Below are 20,528 nucleotides of genomic sequence, written 5' to 3'. Positions count from 1 at the left end.
AGGAGTAACTTTTTTGTAATGCAGTTATACGTTACCCTGTTCAGTTTTAGGAAGATACATGGACCTCCTTCACTGGATTCGAAATTGTAGCCCGCATCTTTCAAGCAGGGATGCCACATTTGGTCGATTTTCACGTCACACACTTTTCCGGGGGATGGTAGTTGAAACTGTCGACATTCCTCCAACTTGTCCGCGTGAGGATTATTGCTTTTATTGTATACTGCAAAAAAAGGTTTTCATAGAAAAAAAAGTTTCTATTTTTTTTTTAAATTTTGAAGACTTACCGCCTAAAAATTTATTAATTTCTTTTTGCCAGTACTGAACATTTCCTTTGTCGGAATGTTTGTACCAAATTAACGTACTTTCTATGTTTTTGTCTGAGGGCATTGGTCTGAATCCAAGTCCTACAATGTATCAGGCATTAGATTTGATACCAAAATTTAAGTATTTTAATATTATAGTAATTTTTCAACTAGACTTGAACTATCTCTACTCTTACAAGAACGGGCAGAAAATAGTGGGTCGCCAACAAATCTCCAGAATAGTCTCCAGAAACAGTTCATAGTAGAACTGACCAAGTAGAAATTCGCCAAAAGTTACAGCAGACCGGATAAAAAAAGACAGAAAGACAGTCAAAGCGGTAGTGGGTCTTTTTTTTAGTGAGCCTTTTAATAAGTAGTTAGTAAACAGGGCATTGTAAGCTTAATAGGCATCTAAATCTGGCAGGATTAACGGACGAAACCATGTGCAGATTTTGTCAATCTTAAGAAGAAACGACAGAACACATTTTATGTCAGTGCGACAGCCTGGCAAATGTGCAACTTTTTGTACTTGATATTGATAGGCCATTGGCAAAGGGCGGTTCATTCTTCAAGTTGTTACTAAATGAAAGACTTTTTTGAAAAGAGAGAGGACAACAATACAGTATGCCTTGGATTTTCTACAGGAGGAAAAACTTTTTTATTATTGACATTTTCAGAAAAATGCATTCTTCATAAAAAATTTTGCTTGTTGTAAAATGGTTAATCCTATTTATATTTTCTCAAAATTTCCATACCCATTTAAAAAAAATTTTGAAATAACATGAAAATGGAGTCGAAATTTAAAAATCAAAAGGCGTTTCTATGGTAATATCATTTAGATTTCATTCTTTGATAGATGGTATTGGATGGTATTAATTTCCATTAACGGCGTTTTTTTACTGTTCGGATTCAGTTTGTAAAAAAAACACATTTTCCGATAACTGTTATCACTCTTTTCGTATTAATTAAAATTCTGTTCAACTATGTTTTTTTTAATTTTCTCTAATACGCTACGGAAATTTGGAAAAGTATAAACATTTTAAAACAAGCAAAAATTTTTATGAAGAATGCATTTTTCTCAAAATGTAAACAATAAAAAAGTTTTTCCTCTTGTAAAGACAATCCGGGGGTAAACTGTAGATCTGAAAAGGTCAGAGTGGTTACAAGCAGATAGCCACCTCAAAAATCTAATTTAATCTGACCTCTCTCTCATGTTAATATTTTTAATTTTTAGCTATCTCATGAACACTCAAGAGATATCAGTCTACACAGATGCTTCCGCAACTTCATGAGGCACAGGTATAGGCATCTTCACAGAGAAACTAGACATCCGACGATCTTTAAGGTTATTGGATGGCTGTAATGTTCTACAAGTAGAGGTTTACGCCATAAAGGAAGCGGCTAGTTGTATAAGAGAGAAAATTGCTGATAGACCAATAGGGGATATAGTGATATACTCTGACAGCTTGGGCGCCAAGAAGAATCACCATGCAATCAGTGAGATCGAAAACAGTGATGGAATGCCGAGAAGCACTGTCCTGGCTGCGTCAGGACGGGGCTACTCTGTGCTGGGTGCCAGGCCACAGCAATGTGGTGGGCAATCAGGAAGCAGACAGACTCGCCAAAGACGGGGCCAGGGGATAGGCCGTGGCAGATGACCCACCACTTGTGACGATCAACACACTGAAGGAAGCTATAGGAACTGTCATCAAGGCCAAGCAGCAAGAGACGTGGCAACACCGTGAGGACTGCGCTACAGCTCGAAGACTATGACCAGTAGGTAGCAAAATGACAAAACAACTACTAGAGCACAAAAAGGACCTAGTACGCATAATTGTAGGTGTCGTCACTGGAAACTGTCCCACGGGGGTAAACCTCGTGAGATGGAAGGTTTCCAACGACGACTACTGCAGAGAATGCGGAGAGGAAGAAGAAACAATAGAGCACCTGTTCGGCACTGGAATACCGACGCTTTAATACTTTAGGGCAAGGTTTTTTCGAGGACTAGAGGAAGCAATAGCAGACAACATCGGCGACATCGGGAACTTCGCAAAGAGCTGGAAGTGCTTTAACGCAAAGAAAGAATGAGAGGAAGGTTTGGTACAACAATACAGGGGTATCGCAATGGGCCCAAGGCCTCCGAGTGAGGGATCAAACATGATCCCAAACCCCAGCAACGTACCCTAACCTAACCTAATATTTTTAGTTGTTTAAGAAGTGTGTTTAAATTTCTTCTATTTGACCTACTATTATACAATTGTTTTACTTACCTGGATTGCTACCAATTAAAGATCTATCCAGCTCCCACTTTGGTCTTTTGATATCTAACGTTTGGAAAAATACTGCTAACATTACTGCGAAAAATCCAACTAGCACGGCATAGAATATGATGTAGAAAATCAAAATCTTTGCTGAAATAAAAAGAAATATTTACCTTAAAAACGTATTTAACTTATTGTTTGGTTTTTAATATTCTGCATAAACTTCTAAACATATTCTGTGTACTATAATTAAGTTCATCAGTCTTAGAAATAGTTTCAAATTTATGTAAAAAATCACATTTGCCCAGCGAATTAAAAAGTTCACAGTGTTCCAGTTCCCAAAAAAATTTATACGTAAGCAAATGTCTTATAATGTTGAAAAATGTCATTGACGTGTTTCTGGGATCGACATGTCGAGATATCTTCTTCTTGCGGTGCCGTGCCTGTCTTCAGGCGTTGGCGATCCTCATGACTTTTTCGTGGAAGAGTCGTCTATCTTCTGCTGCATGAAACAGCCTCTCCACCCCCAGACCGGTCCAGTTCCGTATATTTCTGAGCCATGACAGTTTCTTTCGACCTACCCATCTTCTACCTTCGACTTTTCCTTGAATAATCAAACGAGGAATATAATATTTGGTGCCACGCATTATGTGTCCGAAGTAGCTCACCTTACTGGCCTTGATGGTGGTTAACAGTTCCCGATCTTTGTTCAGCTGTCCAAGAACTTCCTCGTTGCTTATATGTTCGGTTCAAGAAATTTTAAGAATTCTCCGGTAGCACCACATTTCAAAGGCTTCTATTTTATTTATATTCTCGACTTTTAGCGTCCATGTCTCGCATCCGTAAAGAAGAGTGGACCATATGTAACAACGTAGTGTTCGCAATCGGGTTTGCAGTGACAGGTTTCTATTAGTGAGTGTGGTATTCCATTTTTTGAATGTTCTACGTGCCATTTCAGTTCTTGCCTTTACTTCTTCCTCACATGTATTTTCACTATTTAGCCAGCTTCCTAAATATCTAAAATGCTGTACTTGTTCAATATTGTGTCCGCTGATTTTCATCGGGATCGAATCAATTTGTATTCTACCCACAAACATCCATTTCGTCTTCTTGATATTTATATTAATACCCCATTTGCAATGCTTCATGAACCCTATCTAACAACGTTTGCAAGTCTTCCATGCTTTCTGCGACAATGGCGGTGTGTGTCTGCGTACCTTACGTTATTTATGATCTCGCCTCCAATTTTAACGCTTTCTATTCTGCCGGATAAAGCCTCGTTAAAAATGTTCTCCGAATATAAATTGAATAATAACGGTAACAAAACACACCCCTGTCTTACTCCTCGTTTTATTGGGATGTCATTTGTAGTTCCTTCATCGACCCTAACAGCAGCAGTTTGATCGTAGTATAAGTTTACTAAAAGGCGCATGTCATAGTTGTCTACGTTATACAATTTCAGATGCCGAAAGAGCTCTGTATGTCTGACTCTAAGGTCTGACTCGATCAAATGCTTTTTCAAAGTCGATGAAGCACATATAGATGTTCTTGCGTAATTCGCTGCATTTTTGCAACAATAGCCTCATGCAAAACAGGGCTTCACGTGTGCCTAGTCCGCTACGAAATCCAAACTGCTCTTTTCCGATGCTCTGTTCACATTTAGCATATATTCGGTTGAGGATTATTTTTAAAAGTATTTTTAACATGTGGCTCATCAGACTAATAAGCCTAAAGTCGTCACATTTACTCGCTTTGATATTCTTGGGTAGAGCAATAAATATCGATCTCTGCCAGTCGCCAGGTAATTTCCCACTTTGAAAAAAAACTTTGTCGAGATATACTACCCCTAAAAACATTTACATTTATTTAAAACTCATCCTTTATACACAACAGATGCAAAAAAACGCATCGGAGAATTTTTTCGTCAAGTTTAAAGTGCTATATTTTTTTTTTGCTTTTAGCCCCATATTCATGATTTTTTTAGCGAACTCTATATAAATCTATCAAATTTAATTCATCAACTCAGGTTTTTATAAAGTTTGGTATTTGGCTTATTACACAGGGTTAATGACAGGTTATTTTTACCTTAACTTTAAAACACACACCCTGTGCAATAATTTCGTGAGTAACTTTTCTTAAAACATACTTTTCGACCAGAACCATGTGTCCTTGATTAATTTTTAAGAGCGAAATGAACTTTTCCAACCACCAACAAACAATTTGCAATTTTTAGGTATCATATTACTTTATGATTTATTTTTTTTAATATCACTAGGTGGTTTTGCTCACTATTGTAGTAATATCATATCGACACTGATTGGAACTCTATATTAAAATTTAAAAAAATGTTAAAAAATACCGATATACAGGCTTATTGGTTTTAGTAGATATTAGTAACACTAACAGAACTAAGGATATTAAAATAATAACTGTAATAGCTAACCCAAAAAAAAACAAAAACCGCCCATACTAAAATATGTTAATATCTCAAAAACTGCGACTAAAATATGTTAATAAAAAGTTGGTAGGCAGTTCTTTTAGTTTCGAAGTAATAAAATTTTTCCATTTTTTTTATCTCAAAAACTGCGACTTTGACTGATTTTGATGTTATTACAAATTTTATTGCAAATATTATTCCTAATCTTAATTTGAAAACCGCGTTTCGCTAGCTACTGTAATTTTGGAGTTACGATTTTTTAAAATGTTTAACCCCCTCTCATGCCCCCTTACCAACCTCCCACCCCCACCAAAATCTAATGGCCAGATTCTCGGGTGCCACAGTATTTTTGTGCAAAATCTGGTTAAAATCGGTTTAGCGGCTTTTCAGTGTTTTTTATGTCTTATTTCTATATAGATTATTTTCGAAATCGAACCAAAATCAATTGCAAAGAAATTTTGCAAAATCTGAAAAAATAAAATCTCTCCAAAATAATAAATAGTGAAATGATTATTTACCCTCTATAGATAGAACCCCTACCTATGGTCACATATAAACTGTATTACCCTTGTATTATTAAAATAAATGTTTGTAGTTTTGAAATATGAAGTTTTCAAATGAATATTTGAAATTTTCAATTGTCGCTTTACTTAATATACTACCTTGATATTTTTTTTTTATTTTTCATCTTTTTTTTTTGGTTTATTAAGAGCACTAATACTCTATTTATAGTTATTTTTTATTCCTTGAAGGATAATTGAAGAAGAAATATTTCGTTTATATTATTGATGTGTCACTAAATAAACCCTTGTATAAAATTTTATACTGCTAGATGTTATAGTAATGCATTTTCGTACAGTAAACTTTCATTCCCTATTCTACTCTCTAAGATTATAAATTCATAAAATCGCTTTATTCAAATAACTAACTCATGTTTTTTAAATGATCCTTTGTGCCAATTTTTATGTGTATAATCCAGAGGTCACCAAGTTTTATATAAATTTTTACTAACTTTACCCATTTGGTTGATGAATTTCAAAAATCTCTTCTAATTCTTTCTGTAGGATTTCATTCTTCTAGACCACATAGTAAGGAATTTTCATACAACAAATTGTTCCGACATAATTTTACTCTCTAAGAGGATGAAATTTCCTAAAATCGCTTTGTGTAGCTAATTCACTAATATCGTGTAAACGAACCTTTGTTCTAATATTTATGTATCTAAAGCTGGCTGTATGAATTGATCCCTAAAATATCTAAAAACTAGATATATAATCTAACTGACAAACCACTGACAATGACAAATAATTTATTTCTGGAGGTATTGTGTGTAGGTGTTTTTCAGGTATATTTTAATATTTAGTCGATTTACACAAAGAAATAGCCATTCAACAATTTGAAAATACTTTATAACAAATCTAGACATATATACCTTTCATTTAAAAAAAGAATTATCAAGATTGGTAAAGCAGTTTCGGCGGGATGGATGTAACAAAAAAAACCTTTGAGGTTTATATATGTATGGATTTTGTTGCAAATATTATTCCTAATCTTAATTTGAAAACCGCGTTTCACTAGCCACTGTAATTTTTGAGTTACGATTTTTTAAAATTTTTAACCCCCTCCCATACCCCCTTACCAACCCCCCACCCCCACCAAAAACTAATAGCCAGATTCTCGGGTGCCACAGTATTTTTGTGCCAAATTTGGTTAAAATCGGTTCAGCGGTTTTTGAGTTATCGTGTTACAGACGGACAGACGGACAGACAGACAGACAGACAGGCACCATGAAAATATTTTTTATTTAGGTCATTTATGACTACTCTAATACTTTGTATTAGAGTATTTTGCCTGTAGACGTCGCCATCGGTTCATGCTGTTAATGTGGCAAATATATTGTGTTATGTTTTCTCATTCTTCTTTAAGGACCAAGCGATTTTTTTTTATTTACAAATTTCAGCCATCTTCAACAAGATGACACATATTGACACAAGACTTTTGCACAATATTCGACACACCAAAGCCACCTCGTCGTTATGAAGAATATCATCAAAAATTAACGATAATTGAAAAAATTTCAAAATGTTTGTGGCAACTTCACTTCGCTCATAAAAACAAAATATTCAGGAGACATGGTTCTGACCGAAAAATAATGTTTTAGGATAATTTGCTTACGAAATTATTGCACAGGGCGTTTTAAAAATAGGACAAAAAAAAAATCTTTGATTAACCCTGTATAATAAGTCAAATACTAAAATTTATAATACACTGAGCTTCCGAATTAAAGTTGATATACTTATACAGGGTTGTACACCACATACGACACGGAGTATTATAGCTAAACGATTAGATTTTAACAAGTTGTAAGTTTTGGGTTCGTTAAAGGACTGTTAGAGCTACAATATAGAAGTATTTTTAGAAGATACAGAGTGAAAAAATATCAAAGTTGTATTTTTTTAAATAGAACACTCTGTATATTATTACGTTTTTAGTTTCTACGATTAAAATTAAGGTAAATTTGATTAAGGTTTATCACACTTAAAGTTTACCGTTTTTGAAATATTTTCAATTTTGTGAAATTCCAGTAAAAATTTTAAGGTTGCATTTCTCCAAGGGTATCAAAGTTTTTAATTCTAAATATTTACTAAAGTTTAATTATTGATCAGTTATTGTGTTGCAGTAATAAAAATAATACTACCTCATGCAGAGTGTCTAAAAATTTAAAAATTTATTTTAATTAATTTCTAGCTTTAAACGGCAATAACTTTTTACGTTTAATTTAAATGGGACACCCTGTATATTTTAGGAGAATCAGATGCACAATTTAATTGTATATCAAATTGTATTATACCATTTTTACCTATCCCTTCAAGTTTTCGTAGAAAATGCATTTTCTTATAATTTAGACCTCATTTATCAGTATACCTATGGAATATTGACATTTTAGATTGTTTTAAAGCAACAAATGAACAGGTGCTAAAAACGATAATATTACCAGCCTATTTGTATACAAAAATAAAACTATTTAAATCTTTATATAAAAGAGTATACCGTTAATTAAATATACCACCATTATTTCCGCCCAAATATGAATTAATTACATATTTAATTGTGTTAGTTAACAAATTGTTCTAAATAAATGTGGATTTGGAATCAGAAATCAATATAATAATAAGTTATAAAAATGAACGTCTCTGTTGTTATAAATAAGCATCCGTCAAAAAATGAAATAAAATTTTTAAGGTGTTACTTTTTACCACACTGTCTAATACACATACAAATTTAAGTTTTTTAGTATTTGGAGCAATTACTATTAATCAACGCAAACAGTCAATTAATGTAGTTTGAATACTGGAATCATATTAATTGGTCCTCTTTTACAAATATTTAAACATTTTTTTTTAATTTTTTTAATGACATAAACGAACTATATCGACAATATTAGTATTTTTACCCTTTAATGGTGCGTTTAGACTTGAGCACGCACAAGCTGAGCGTGCGCGCACAGCATTCGTTCGCGCTCTCGGCTCCGTTCAAATTAAAAACTTATTTTCCGACGAATGAAGTGATCCATTTGTGCGCGCACAGCAGAGTTGTGTTGGCGAAAATAATGGACGACCAAGAAATAGTCGAGGCTGCAGTCATTGTTATGCACAGCTTAATTATTAAAAAGGAGAAAAATCGAAAACATCGTTGAAAACCCAAATTTTTAGAAATCGATATAATTTACTGCAACAACTTAGTGTCTGAGGAGAACTATGATCAATTCAAAAACTTTACAAGAATGACCAGGCCCGACTTTGAATATTTACAAAATTTAATAACACCAAAAATTACGAACAAAAGAAATTTCTAAAATTTATGTCTTTTGTTTAGCAATTTGATTAATATCGACATATTCAATATTAATTTTATTTACAAGGTCTTGTCATGCGTTTTTTTTTTATTTTTTAATAATACAAAAAATGTTTAACATCCCATAATATAGGCAACTTTTCATATTTTCTCCAATAATAACGAAGATTCATTGATCCACTCCATAATTTTAATAAAGAAAATGAAAAAAAATCACATACGCACGAACGCAGACAAAACAAATTGCCGGTGCAAACTGAGCATTCGCGCACACATAAAATCCCTTTGAGCACGGATCAAAAACCGACACCAGATGGCTCACGTTCGCGGCTGCTCGCGCACAGACAGATTCAGAGTGAGCGTGCGCGCACAGCCGTTTACACTTGAGCATTCGCGGAGGACCAGTGCGTGCGTGCTCAAGTCTAAACGCACCATAAAAAGTTGTTACATCTTTAAAAATAGTCAAAGATGTCAATACTCCATGGGTATATTGATAATTGAGGTCTAAATTATAAAAAAATGCATTTTCTACGAAAACCTGAAGACATAGGTAAAAATGATATAATACAATTTGATAGACAATTAAATTGTGCATCTGATTCTGATAAAATATACAGGGTGTTCTATTTAAATTAAAGTAATTTATTATTTAAAATAAATTTTTAACGTAGTGTAATTTTTATTATAGCAACACAAAATTTAGTAAATAGAAATAGTTCAGTACAATATTTGGTTTTAAAAACTTAAATACGCCTGGAGAAATAAAGCATTAAAATTATTACTGTATTTTGACAAAAACCTAAATATTTCAAAAACCGTAAGATTAAAATGCGGTAAACCTCAATCAAATTTACCTTTATTTATATTACCTTCACAATTTGCAAAAATCTAAGAGTTTAGCATTTTAAACTTGACTATAAATTTTTCTGTTGCATTTTTCTTGCATCATAAAAAGTTTGGTTTGGTTTTGAAATACACGGTTTCGATTTACGCGGCGTTTTTAACGAACATAACCTCCGCGTAAAACGAGGAACTCCTATTTAAATATGAACTTTTCCAGACAGTAAACTGTTTTTTTATTAACAACCTTTTATTTATTATTTTTTATTTATTTTAAAACCTTTTATTTCAATGGCAAACGGCCATCATCTCCCATTTTCAGTATCAGGCACACGAATGGTAAGTGGGTCAGTGAGAGGGAAGTTTCGCCTCTGCTTACAGATAAATGTGTCGTGAGGGCGAGAGAGAGACAGAGACAGAAAGATAGGGAAGGTTGGAGAATAAAGCGATCAATAAGCCCCCCATTCAGGGGCAGTGGGAGGAGGGTGGAAACGGAACAGTTGCAGTTTTCTACAGAAGTAAGCAGCGATATCAAAGCTATCCAAATTTTGGTGCTATACTGAATGTAAATTTGATTTTTACGTTTTCCTAATGAAGATGTGACTCGTTAGGATCCTGGATAAAGCATAACCTTTGGCATAACTTAGTCAATTTTAAATCATACACAGGGTGTGATAAAAAGTTTGTATCAAATGAAACAAAATATAATTGTGTTATCGAAAATAATTTGCGGATTCAGTTCGACATGTTCATTAACAAATAAATCATTTTGTTATATGTCATGTGATAATTACTATCAGGGCGTCAAATTAAAAAAAATATCTTCCGTATATACCGAGTGCGTCTCAAAAGTTGCTCACCTCTATAACTTTTTTATTTTTTTTTTAGATAAATAAACGAGATTTGGTTTGTTAGTATATGACATAAATTAGGATTGATTGACGTCTTCAATTGTTTTTGGTCACTTCCTGTTTTACCGGAAATTACTACAACTTTAGATTTTTAAATGGCACCCTTCGTATATTTTTACTTTATTCGATAGAAAATGACTCTCTAAATAGAATAACATACCTATGTCAACTTTTGGCATTTTCCCATATGGTTTATTTGAAATTGTAACATTTCCAGAAAAGCAATCAAAGCTTTAGTTGGTCTACGAACAGAGAATTCGAAGCTTAATTAGCGTCTAAAGATGCTGGGATTGACGGATGAAGCCATATACATACGACAGAAGATTTTTTTATGTTACTGCCACAGCCTGGCCAATATGCAGTTTATTGTATTAAGCAATGATAAGCCATTGACAAAGATCTATAGTGGGTTTAGTCTCCAATACTTTTTCAAAAGGATAGAACTAAAGAATGCAACCTAGAGACTTAGAGATCAGAACAGGACCACAACGGATCTGAAAAGGTGCTGTGGAACTAGCTGCTAGCCACCTCTATTTAATCTAATCTAGTCTAATCTAATAGAACAAGAAAGCTTAGAAAGATCTCGTTAATTGTTTAGAAAAAAAAGTAGACAAAAGAAGAAATATAGAAAAGTATATAAGCAACATGAACAAATATGAAAAAGATATTAAGTCTGGTCTATAAGCAACACTTTTATTTTTTCAAAAAAAGACCAAGCATTTTTTTTCACGTTTATACAGGATGAGTCTTAAATAAGTGCAAATATTTTCAGGGCTTGTAAATCTCGATAAATTAATCATATTTTCCCTTTACCGTTTTTCAAATAAGTCCAAAATAACAGAGTTATTTTATTTTGAAAATTTCCAAAAAAATATCTTTTGCTTAAATTTTGATAACCGCTGGATCTTTTCTGGGTTTACTTTTTTGAAAACTTATTACCTATGTTGCTATATTATCAAGAAATTATGATTTTTAGCTAAAAAATAAAAAAAATTCCAAAGAAATGTTCAAAAAATTCCAAATTTTCAAAAAAATTTTTCGCCAATAAAACTTCATATTCGTGACTCTTAGGTCGAAATATACTACCCCTAAAATATTTTCACTTATTTAAGACTCACCCTGTATGATATAAAATATAATGTATAGTTCAAAATTATTGATTTGATTTATTACAAATAGTATATTCCTGCCTATTGCATAATATTTTAGAGGAAGAAATGCTGATTCAATATAATACCTATATTAAAAAATTCATTAGAGAATTATTCTGATAATTTATTTGTTTAAAGTTTTATTTGAGACTAAGACCAAGACGGTGCCAAGACTGAGAACAAGACTGTCCCAGCAAGACCAAGAGTAAGAGTATTATTAGACTGCAAGAAAAAGTCCAAGGAGTCTATCAAATTTCTTTGTCAAAGATCTTTTATAAATTATATTTTAAGTAAAATTTGACAATGTTAATATACAATATTTTATAAAATCACACACATTTTACACTTTGACAAAGAAATTCGATAGTGTAATAGTGGATAGTGTACGGTGTCAGCGATGGCTATGAAATGAAGATCGCAGTCATTTTATATGTAAATTTATATGGGAAATGTCATCGATTATCATTTCCTAGCCATTGCTGACGCCGTTTTTATTTGATCATACGGTACTTAGTTAACAATAATGTTACCATCATTAGCAAATGATTAAAACTGTAGTAATCATAATTTTACGCATGATGCTAATATGGTTAGCAAAATGCGTGTTCGCTATTAGAAATAAAGTGTTTTGGTTTATTGTAATGCACCAGTGTTTTATTTTGCTTAGGAACACCAAAGGTTTCCACCCCAACTGCATTCGAAAAATAGTTACAAATTAAATTATATTATAAAAATGCTATTTTTATATCTAGTCTATAGTTGCTATATTTATAATTCAAAGATACATTTCAATGAAATGTATTGAATAATTAATTAAATATTGAAAAATCGTAAGTAATAAATGGTTATATATTATGGTATATATTTCGTCATTAGAGATAATGACGTGAGCAAATCAATAACATAGGAGAAATTTTAGTATTCACCTCTAATTGAACTAATTATTCGATTACCTAATTAACCTGTGCGCATACATACTTTATTCCCTTAACGCTAATTAAGTACAATTTTCTGCATAACACTGGGTATATTCAAATATATTTTAATTAATCAAGTAGCTCTACTGATGCATTCAATTTAATTCCTGAAGTTGAGGCAAAATAATGAATCATTAACAAGCACCCAAGAGAAATTAGGGCAGGTTGTTACTGGAAATGACGTATTAAAGTTTAATGAAGTTTGATAAGAGACATAGGAAAGGGCAAAAACAGCTAAAATCTAGCTAATATAGCTACTAAATTTATTTAAATTATCACTTATACTTATCAAAATATTATATAAACATGTTATTAAGTTTAACGACATTTAATGACTTTTAGATATTTAATTGATCAAGTTGTCTAATTGATAATTTATTGAATGTTGTATACACAGAGCTGTAACAAGTCAGTTTTAATAAGACTTAAATCTTAAGTAATTTCTAAAATCAAAATTATTTAAATATTAAGTCAAATTCAACATAAAGTTTGACTTAAACCATTTTATTTCAAGTCAAGTAATTTTTGTAAAGACTTCATATAATATATAATCAATATAACGTTATTTAAGTCGTTTTTTTGACTTATTAAGTCTATATTTCTTACTTAAGTTTTCTGTGAGCTTGCAACTCTGACTGCAAGCTTGCAGCTCTGAACGACATGTTAAATAATCACAATGGATATTTTTCGTAAAATGATTAATTTATATAGGAAAAACAAGCGTTAATCAACAGTAATATTGATATTTAAATAGTGAGTATCTAAAAAACTTAAAATTAAAAAAAAACATGTGAATCACAATAAGTAGTGTTTAATTAAACGCACATTATTATCACCTTTAATGCGCCTAGTAAGTACATTTGTACTTAATTAAGATATATTTTAAACACAAAAACTAAATAAATTTAGGCACATTTAACCAGCTTTCAACAGCACAACATCATTAAGGTTCGTCAGTCACTTGTTAAATATAATTATTAATTGGTTCATGATCATGGAGAACGTTGATAGATCGATTTTGTCGTTTAGTGTCGTGTATAACTGTAATATAATGAAACTAATAACTTCTGCTATTTTTAGTTTAATCCTTGTTTAATACATTATGTTCATAATATGTCATATACCATACAATCGAAAAAAAAAACAGCGTCAGGGATGGCTCTGAAATGAAGATCGCTGTCATTTTATATATATGGAAAATTATATGGGGAATGTCATCGATCATTTCCAAGCCAACTGGACGCCGTTTTCTTCGATTATACAAAGGTTGAATTTTATTTTCTTGTCATTTACAAGTTCGTTAGTAGTTTGTCATGATTAAAATAAATAATATACTTTATACAATTAAAAAAGTATATGGGAATTTCTAATTTCTATTTAAAAACATCAACTTAATAAGACTTATAGGAACAATCTGTAATAGATATCAAGTTAATATAATCTTTAACATAAAATTGTAAAATTTCGTAATAATTAATATAATATAATTTTAACATAATTTGAAAATAACTTTAGCATAATTATCCCAAATATTGCAAAATAAAAACACTAAATCACCACAATACACCAAAACACTTTTACTTTTACACTGGACGCGCGTTTCGCTAACCATGTTAGCATCATCAGCAGATGATTATAAACTGATAGTAGATAGATAGTTTATAATCATCTGCTGATGATGCTAACATGGTTAGCGAAACGCGCGTCCAGTGTAAAAGTAAAAGTGTTTTGGTGTATTGTGGTGATTTAGTGTTTTTATTTTGCTGTGTAACAACAAAGGTTTCAACCCTCAACTGTAATATCCCAAATATTGCCAAATATTAATATTCCATCTGTCTAACATTTTATAATTTTCCCTCAATGTACTTAATTTTTGTATTATTGATAGAATTTGTTCCTGTTGGGGCATTTTTATGTAATATATCCCCCGTTATTGCATATAAAATAAAAACGCTCATTTAAACTATCATTATTTATATAGTAAACAAATAAAGGCGAAAGATTAAACCTCACTGACCTATTATCAAAAATTCATTAAATACAACAGTTTAATTTATATTATAAGAACGGATATACATTGTTTTGGACATGTATAAGCGCAACACATTAATATATGTAAGTGCATAGAATTATAGCAAATAAAACAATGAAGACAGATTTAATAAACAAGAATAATAACAATTTAACAAAGATATTAACTTATTAAAAATATATATAATTAAATTATAATTTAACAAAGATATTAAAAAAAAAATTCGACATCTAAAAAACTCTTTGGGTGTCGTGGGATTGAACAATGGGACTGAAGAGGCAAAATAGCAAATATAAAAGATATTTTAACAAAACATTCCAAAGTTCGTTATGATATGAAAATGGGAGTAAAATTTTTAAATACGATCTCTCTTAGTTAATATTATACCATTACAGTTGGGGGTTGGAACCTTTGGTGTTAGAGTGTCATTTTCTATCGAATAAAGTAAAAAAATACCGAGGGTGCCATTTAAAAATCAAAAGTTGTAGTTATTTCCGGTGATACAGGAAGTTGCCAAAAGGAACTGAATACCGTCAATAAATCCTAATTTATGTCATAGACTAAAATACCGAATCTCGTTTTTTTTATCTGAAAAAATAAAAAAGTTATAGAAGTGATCCACTTTTGAGACGCACCCGGTGTATATTAAATTTCAAATTCTTATTTCATATAAAGCAAATATTGCTACAAATTAGCTCCTTAATATACAGGGTGTCCCAGAAATAAGTGCAAGTATTTTAAGGCGTGGTAGATTTCGATAAAAGGAACATATTTTCTCTTTATCGTTTTTCAAAAAAAGTCCGAAATAACGGAGTTATTTTACTTCCGAAAATTTCCAAAAAAATGATTTTTTGCTAAAATTTTGAGAACCACTGGATCTTTTCTGGATTTTTTTTCTTGTAAATTTAATATAATACCTATGTTGCCATATTATCAAGAAATTATGTTGTTTAACTAAAAACTAAAAAAATCTCCAAAAAATGTTTCAAAAATTTGTTTCGCATTTTGAATTTTCTTTTTTGCGAAAGAAGCCTCATGTAGGCGTGTTTCTGGAGTTGAGCTATACTACCAGTTAAAATACTTGCACTTATTTCTGGGACACCCTGTATAATTTAAAGGAGTGTGGCACAAGTATTAATTATTTTCTTGAGTCTGCTTAAATAAATGTTAAAATAATATAAATTAAATTTAAATTTGATGAAACTTCTCTGCATATTTCATTTTTAATAAAACGCAAAAATTCTGTTTTAAAAAATCCGAGAAAATATATACTCTCCCAAATTACCAACTATATAAATCGAATCCTTATAGCGGGCGTCGGCCTTCCGAAATCCCCAGAGTCGCCGCGATGGCGCCGTCCCTTAATAAAGACCCTTAAATAACAACCCCCGAACCCATATTTTATTCAAACGACTTTTTGCCCTATTCCCGTTTTTTTAACGCGCTAGAAAAAATGCCGGTTTCAAATAGCGCCAAGACATGAATTTTTATTAATAAAATGTTAGGATTATGTAAGAGTGCTATGAAAAGGTCAAGAGTTCAATGCTGAAAGGGTAGAAAAGTAGATTTTTATGAATTTAGTTTGAATCTTTAGTAGGTTTTGTTTAATCGATTTTGGTGGTGAATTAGGGATATCTATGCAAAAGGATGTAACCTGGATTAAAAGTAAAAAAAACTTACCCCAACTGGCTCCGGTTCTTCCCATAAACTGCTTCGTTTCCGAGTTCCATAGGAACTGGCTGAAGGCCTCCCATTTGCCTAGTTTCGGCGGTCTCTGGTAGAACTGCTGGCCGTCAGCGGGTTTTTTGTCTGCCATTTTTGCAACTGTACGTCCTGCCGCTTCGCACTGTGGTGGTTCTGCTGCAAGAAGGGGTGGAAAGGCGGCTATCGACGTGCGCGTCACCCTTGCCAAAGTTAGCACTGCGACGCCGCCGCCGACGTCGTCGTCGCTATGGAACGGCGCCCCGAGAGCGGCATCTGGAGTGCGAGAGTGGAAGCTGTGCGGTCGGTGGTTTGGACAACGATGATCGAACGGTTTTTGCGACGAAGGCCGGCTTATTGATTTGTATCGTTCCAGATTTTTTGACTTAAGAGTCCCAATTCTATGGGTGTGGATATTATACCGGGTGCGTCTCAAAAGTGGCTCACCTCTATAACTTTTATACTTTTTCAGATAAACAACGAGATTTGGTATGTTAGTATACGACAGAAATTCGGGATTGATTGTCATATTCAATTATTGTTGTCGGTCACTTCTAGTTTTACCAGAAATGACTACAACTTTTGATTTTTAAATGGCACCCTCGGTATTTTTATACTTTATTCGATAGGAAATAACATTCTGAATAGAATGACATATGATATGTCAACTTTTGACATTTTCGCATATGGTTTATTTGAAATTATAACATGCGGTTCATAACGACAATTTGACTCGAAATACCAAGTGTGTGGTATCAAATCATTCGAAAAAAATGCATTTTCCAAATATTCTAATGAGCCACCCTCGGTCCATTTAAAAAAAAATGAGATATAATTAAAAAAATACGATTTGGGCATCTTTTAACCGGCCAGAAGAAGACACTAAAAACATTAAACGATAAAATTTATTTTTCCAGGGCTCCTTTATAAAAATTAGTGTTTTTAACACAGCCATGGCACTCTAGATTGAATTTTAAAATACAATTTATTTTTGAGCGAATATGTCATTCGATTTGGAGTGTCATTTTCTATCGAATAAAGTAAAAAAAATTCCGAGGGTGCCACTTAAAAATCAAAAGTTGTAATCATTTCCGGTGAAACAGGAAGTGACCGAAAACAACTGAATACGTCAATCAGTCCTAATTTATGTCAAATACTAATATACCAAATCTCGTTTTTTATCTGGAAAAAAAATAGGGGTGAGCCACTTTTGAGACGCACCCGGTATATTACGCGTTATTATTAAACTACTCAACACAATTATCACATATTTTAAAATATATATATATATATATATATATATATATATATATATATATATATATATATATATATATATATATATATATATATATATATATATATATATATATATATATATATATATATACAGGGTGTCCCAGAAATGAGTGCAGATATTTTAAGGGGTGGTAGATCTGGCCAAAAGAAACATATTTTCTCTTTACCATTTTTAAAATAGATTGAAAATAACCGAGTTATTTAACTTTGAAAGTTTAAAAAAAAAATTGCGACATTTTGAGAGCCGCCGGGGAATCTCGCGGATCCCCCGGCGCGGGGGAGAGATCTCGCGGATCTCAGCTTGTTCGCCGCCCGCTGTTGCCACATCGACTAGAAAGACTTAAAAAGTACTTGCAAAATCCCACACCATCCAAGAGGTTCTGCAGAGGTGCGTTACTTTTTTTAAGTGGGTGATCGCCAGTAGCCCTACTTTTCACATTACACAAAATAAACTAAAAGAAAAAAAACTTACCAAACAATAAAAAAAGATATCCCTATAGCAGAGAGATACAACTGCAGAGCTTTCTTTTTTTCCATTTTACCACTCTTAAAACTGCACATAACACTACACTTAATAACATCACTTCACTACAATTCTTAACAACACTATGCAAATTTTCAACTGTGGAAATATTGGCTCCCCTATTAATTTTAGAGCTAAATCGTAAATGGTTTTTAAAGATACATTACAAATTTGCACAAGGGGATCCAATATCTCGACAGTTCAAAATTTGCATGGGATATCCTATATTTCCAACGATGATGCACCACCCGGTATACCCTTGCTTCTTGACTGCATGCTATTACAATAATTGTTCAACATGACGACCTCCATTTCCAATACATGCTCTCCTTCTTCTGAGCATGGAATTTTTAACGTTTTGTAGCAATTCTTCGTTGCTTTTCTCCCGAATCCTTCAAATGCTGAACCATACTTACAAAGGTTCGAGCATTAGGGATTTATCTATTCGGATACTCTTCGGAATAAGTCCCCGAGCTTCTACAGCGCTTTCCCCTGCCAGAAAGTACCTATGCTCTTAGCATATCCACCTTCTTCGGATTTGTATACTCCATCGCGATTTGCCTATACCGATACCGATTACCGACACAAAAATATGCACTAACGAACATTTCACAACACTTTAAACACAATCTCCGATCACTTTCTCGAATTTTAAAAGCTCGATAATATTAGAAATTAGATCGATTTTAATAGTGTACATGCTTTGTGTACATGCGATTAATAATGACGTTAATATAATACAGGAATCTGTAATTTTCTCCCCACCGCCCATTTCATTGGAAAAAACGGCGGCAAGTTTTCTGCTTTTGAAATTACGATCGATGGCATTTTATTGTGTAAAAGTGGATGGTAAATGGCATCGATCGTAATTTCTCAAGCAATTTAACGTCTTAGCAGGTATACTTATTTTTTTATCAAAAAAGCTTTATAGAAAAAAAAAAAATAACTGAACATGTTAGTAGCTTTATTACTAATTAAACTATTCAAAACATGTTCTGATATTACTAAAAAAAATTTAAGTAAAAAATATAGCAAATTTTATAGTTTGACGACGTTATAATTAACAATAGGCAAATGGAAAAAATTACCTAACTACATATTAGAGACATAATTCCATACCTAGAAATACCGTATGGTCGAAAAAAACGGCGTCCAGAATGGCTTGAAAATAACGGTCGGTGACATTCTCCATAAAATTTTACACATAAATTGACAGCGATCTTTATATCATAGCCATCGCTGACGCCGTTTTTGTTTTCACGACCATATTGTATTTCCCATTAATCGCATGGTGGCAATACTAATTTATATTTAAAGAGATATATCTAAATGTGTATAAACTAGGTATTTTATTAGCAATCATATTTAAGCTATTATGACTCATATCATATTCTAATTATTTGAAACTTGAAACATAATATTTACTCCTATTATATTCATGTAACTAAATTTTCTAATATTAATAACTCTCTGATAATAAAAAACAAGAGTGTGTTTTGAAAAAGTAAAGCATAATTACTGTGTATTGACTTTATTGTGAAAAGCAACCTATTTGAAACACATTTACGTAACTACAGAATAGTTTAAAAAAGAACTTACACACATGTTTTTTTAGTCTATTTTCTTTATTATATTTGAAAACTACAGTCCCCCTTCCAATACATAAAAACATTTATATTCAAATATACTCTAGATAGAGCTCCAATTTTTATATGAAATGAGAATTTGTTCACACATAAACTACCGTATGATCGAGAAAAAACGGCGTCAACGATGGCTATGAAATGAAGGTCGCTGTCATTTTATATGTAAATTTATATAGGAAATGTCATTGATCGTCATTTCCCAGCCAACTGGACGCCGTTTTTTTTTCGATCATATGGTACATTTTATGTATTTTATTCTTTAATTTTAATTACTACAAATGGTCTTGATATTTTTCTTTTGAATACATATATTCTTGTTACTCTCTTTCATCTTTGTCTCTAATATACAGATGCATTGCAATTTGTTGTTAGTATATTTATGTAATCATTTCATAAATCCTAAAAATAAAAATGGTTATAACATGCTTTCCAGATATCCATATCCACAATATTCTGTGTGTAAATATGTTCAATTTTTAATAACCCATTCACTAAATGAGATTGTGAGACAACATACAGGTAGCTGTTTAAATAATTTTCAATCTTTGTATGTAATAATAGATTTCACATATTATATGCATTACACAATATGC

At 32.1% G+C, this 20,528-nt stretch overlaps 1 protein-coding gene across 2 annotated transcripts in view; it reads right to left on the bottom strand.

The window, feature by feature from the left end:
• Window positions 1-20,528, bottom strand: part of LOC115876838 (sodium/potassium-transporting ATPase subunit beta-2-like) — a 34,011-nt gene that overhangs the window by 9,078 nt on the left and 4,405 nt on the right. The window contains exons 2-5 of one of the 2 annotated variants that reach the window (XM_030892820.1): window positions 16,447-16,868; window positions 2,573-2,713; window positions 285-404; window positions 36-220 (exon numbers count right to left, since the gene is read on the bottom strand). In XM_030892820.1, the coding sequence (XP_030748680.1) occupies window positions 36-220; window positions 285-404; window positions 2,573-2,713; window positions 16,447-16,582 (582 nt within the window). In that variant the 5' untranslated portion in view covers window positions 16,583-16,868. Of the gene's footprint in view, window positions 1-35; window positions 221-284; window positions 405-2,572; window positions 2,714-16,446; window positions 16,874-20,528 lie in introns of those variants that run through there. The other variant, XM_030892831.1, reaches the window with a different exon arrangement.

This window comes from Sitophilus oryzae, unplaced genomic scaffold (genome assembly GCF_002938485.1).
Source record: "Sitophilus oryzae breed Bouriz unplaced genomic scaffold, Soryzae_2.0 scaffold_1059_pilon_pilon, whole genome shotgun sequence".
In the NCBI taxonomy this organism is placed as follows: Eukaryota; Metazoa; Arthropoda; class Insecta; order Coleoptera; family Curculionidae; genus Sitophilus; species Sitophilus oryzae.
This window is presented reverse-complemented; position numbering and strand designations above follow the sequence as displayed.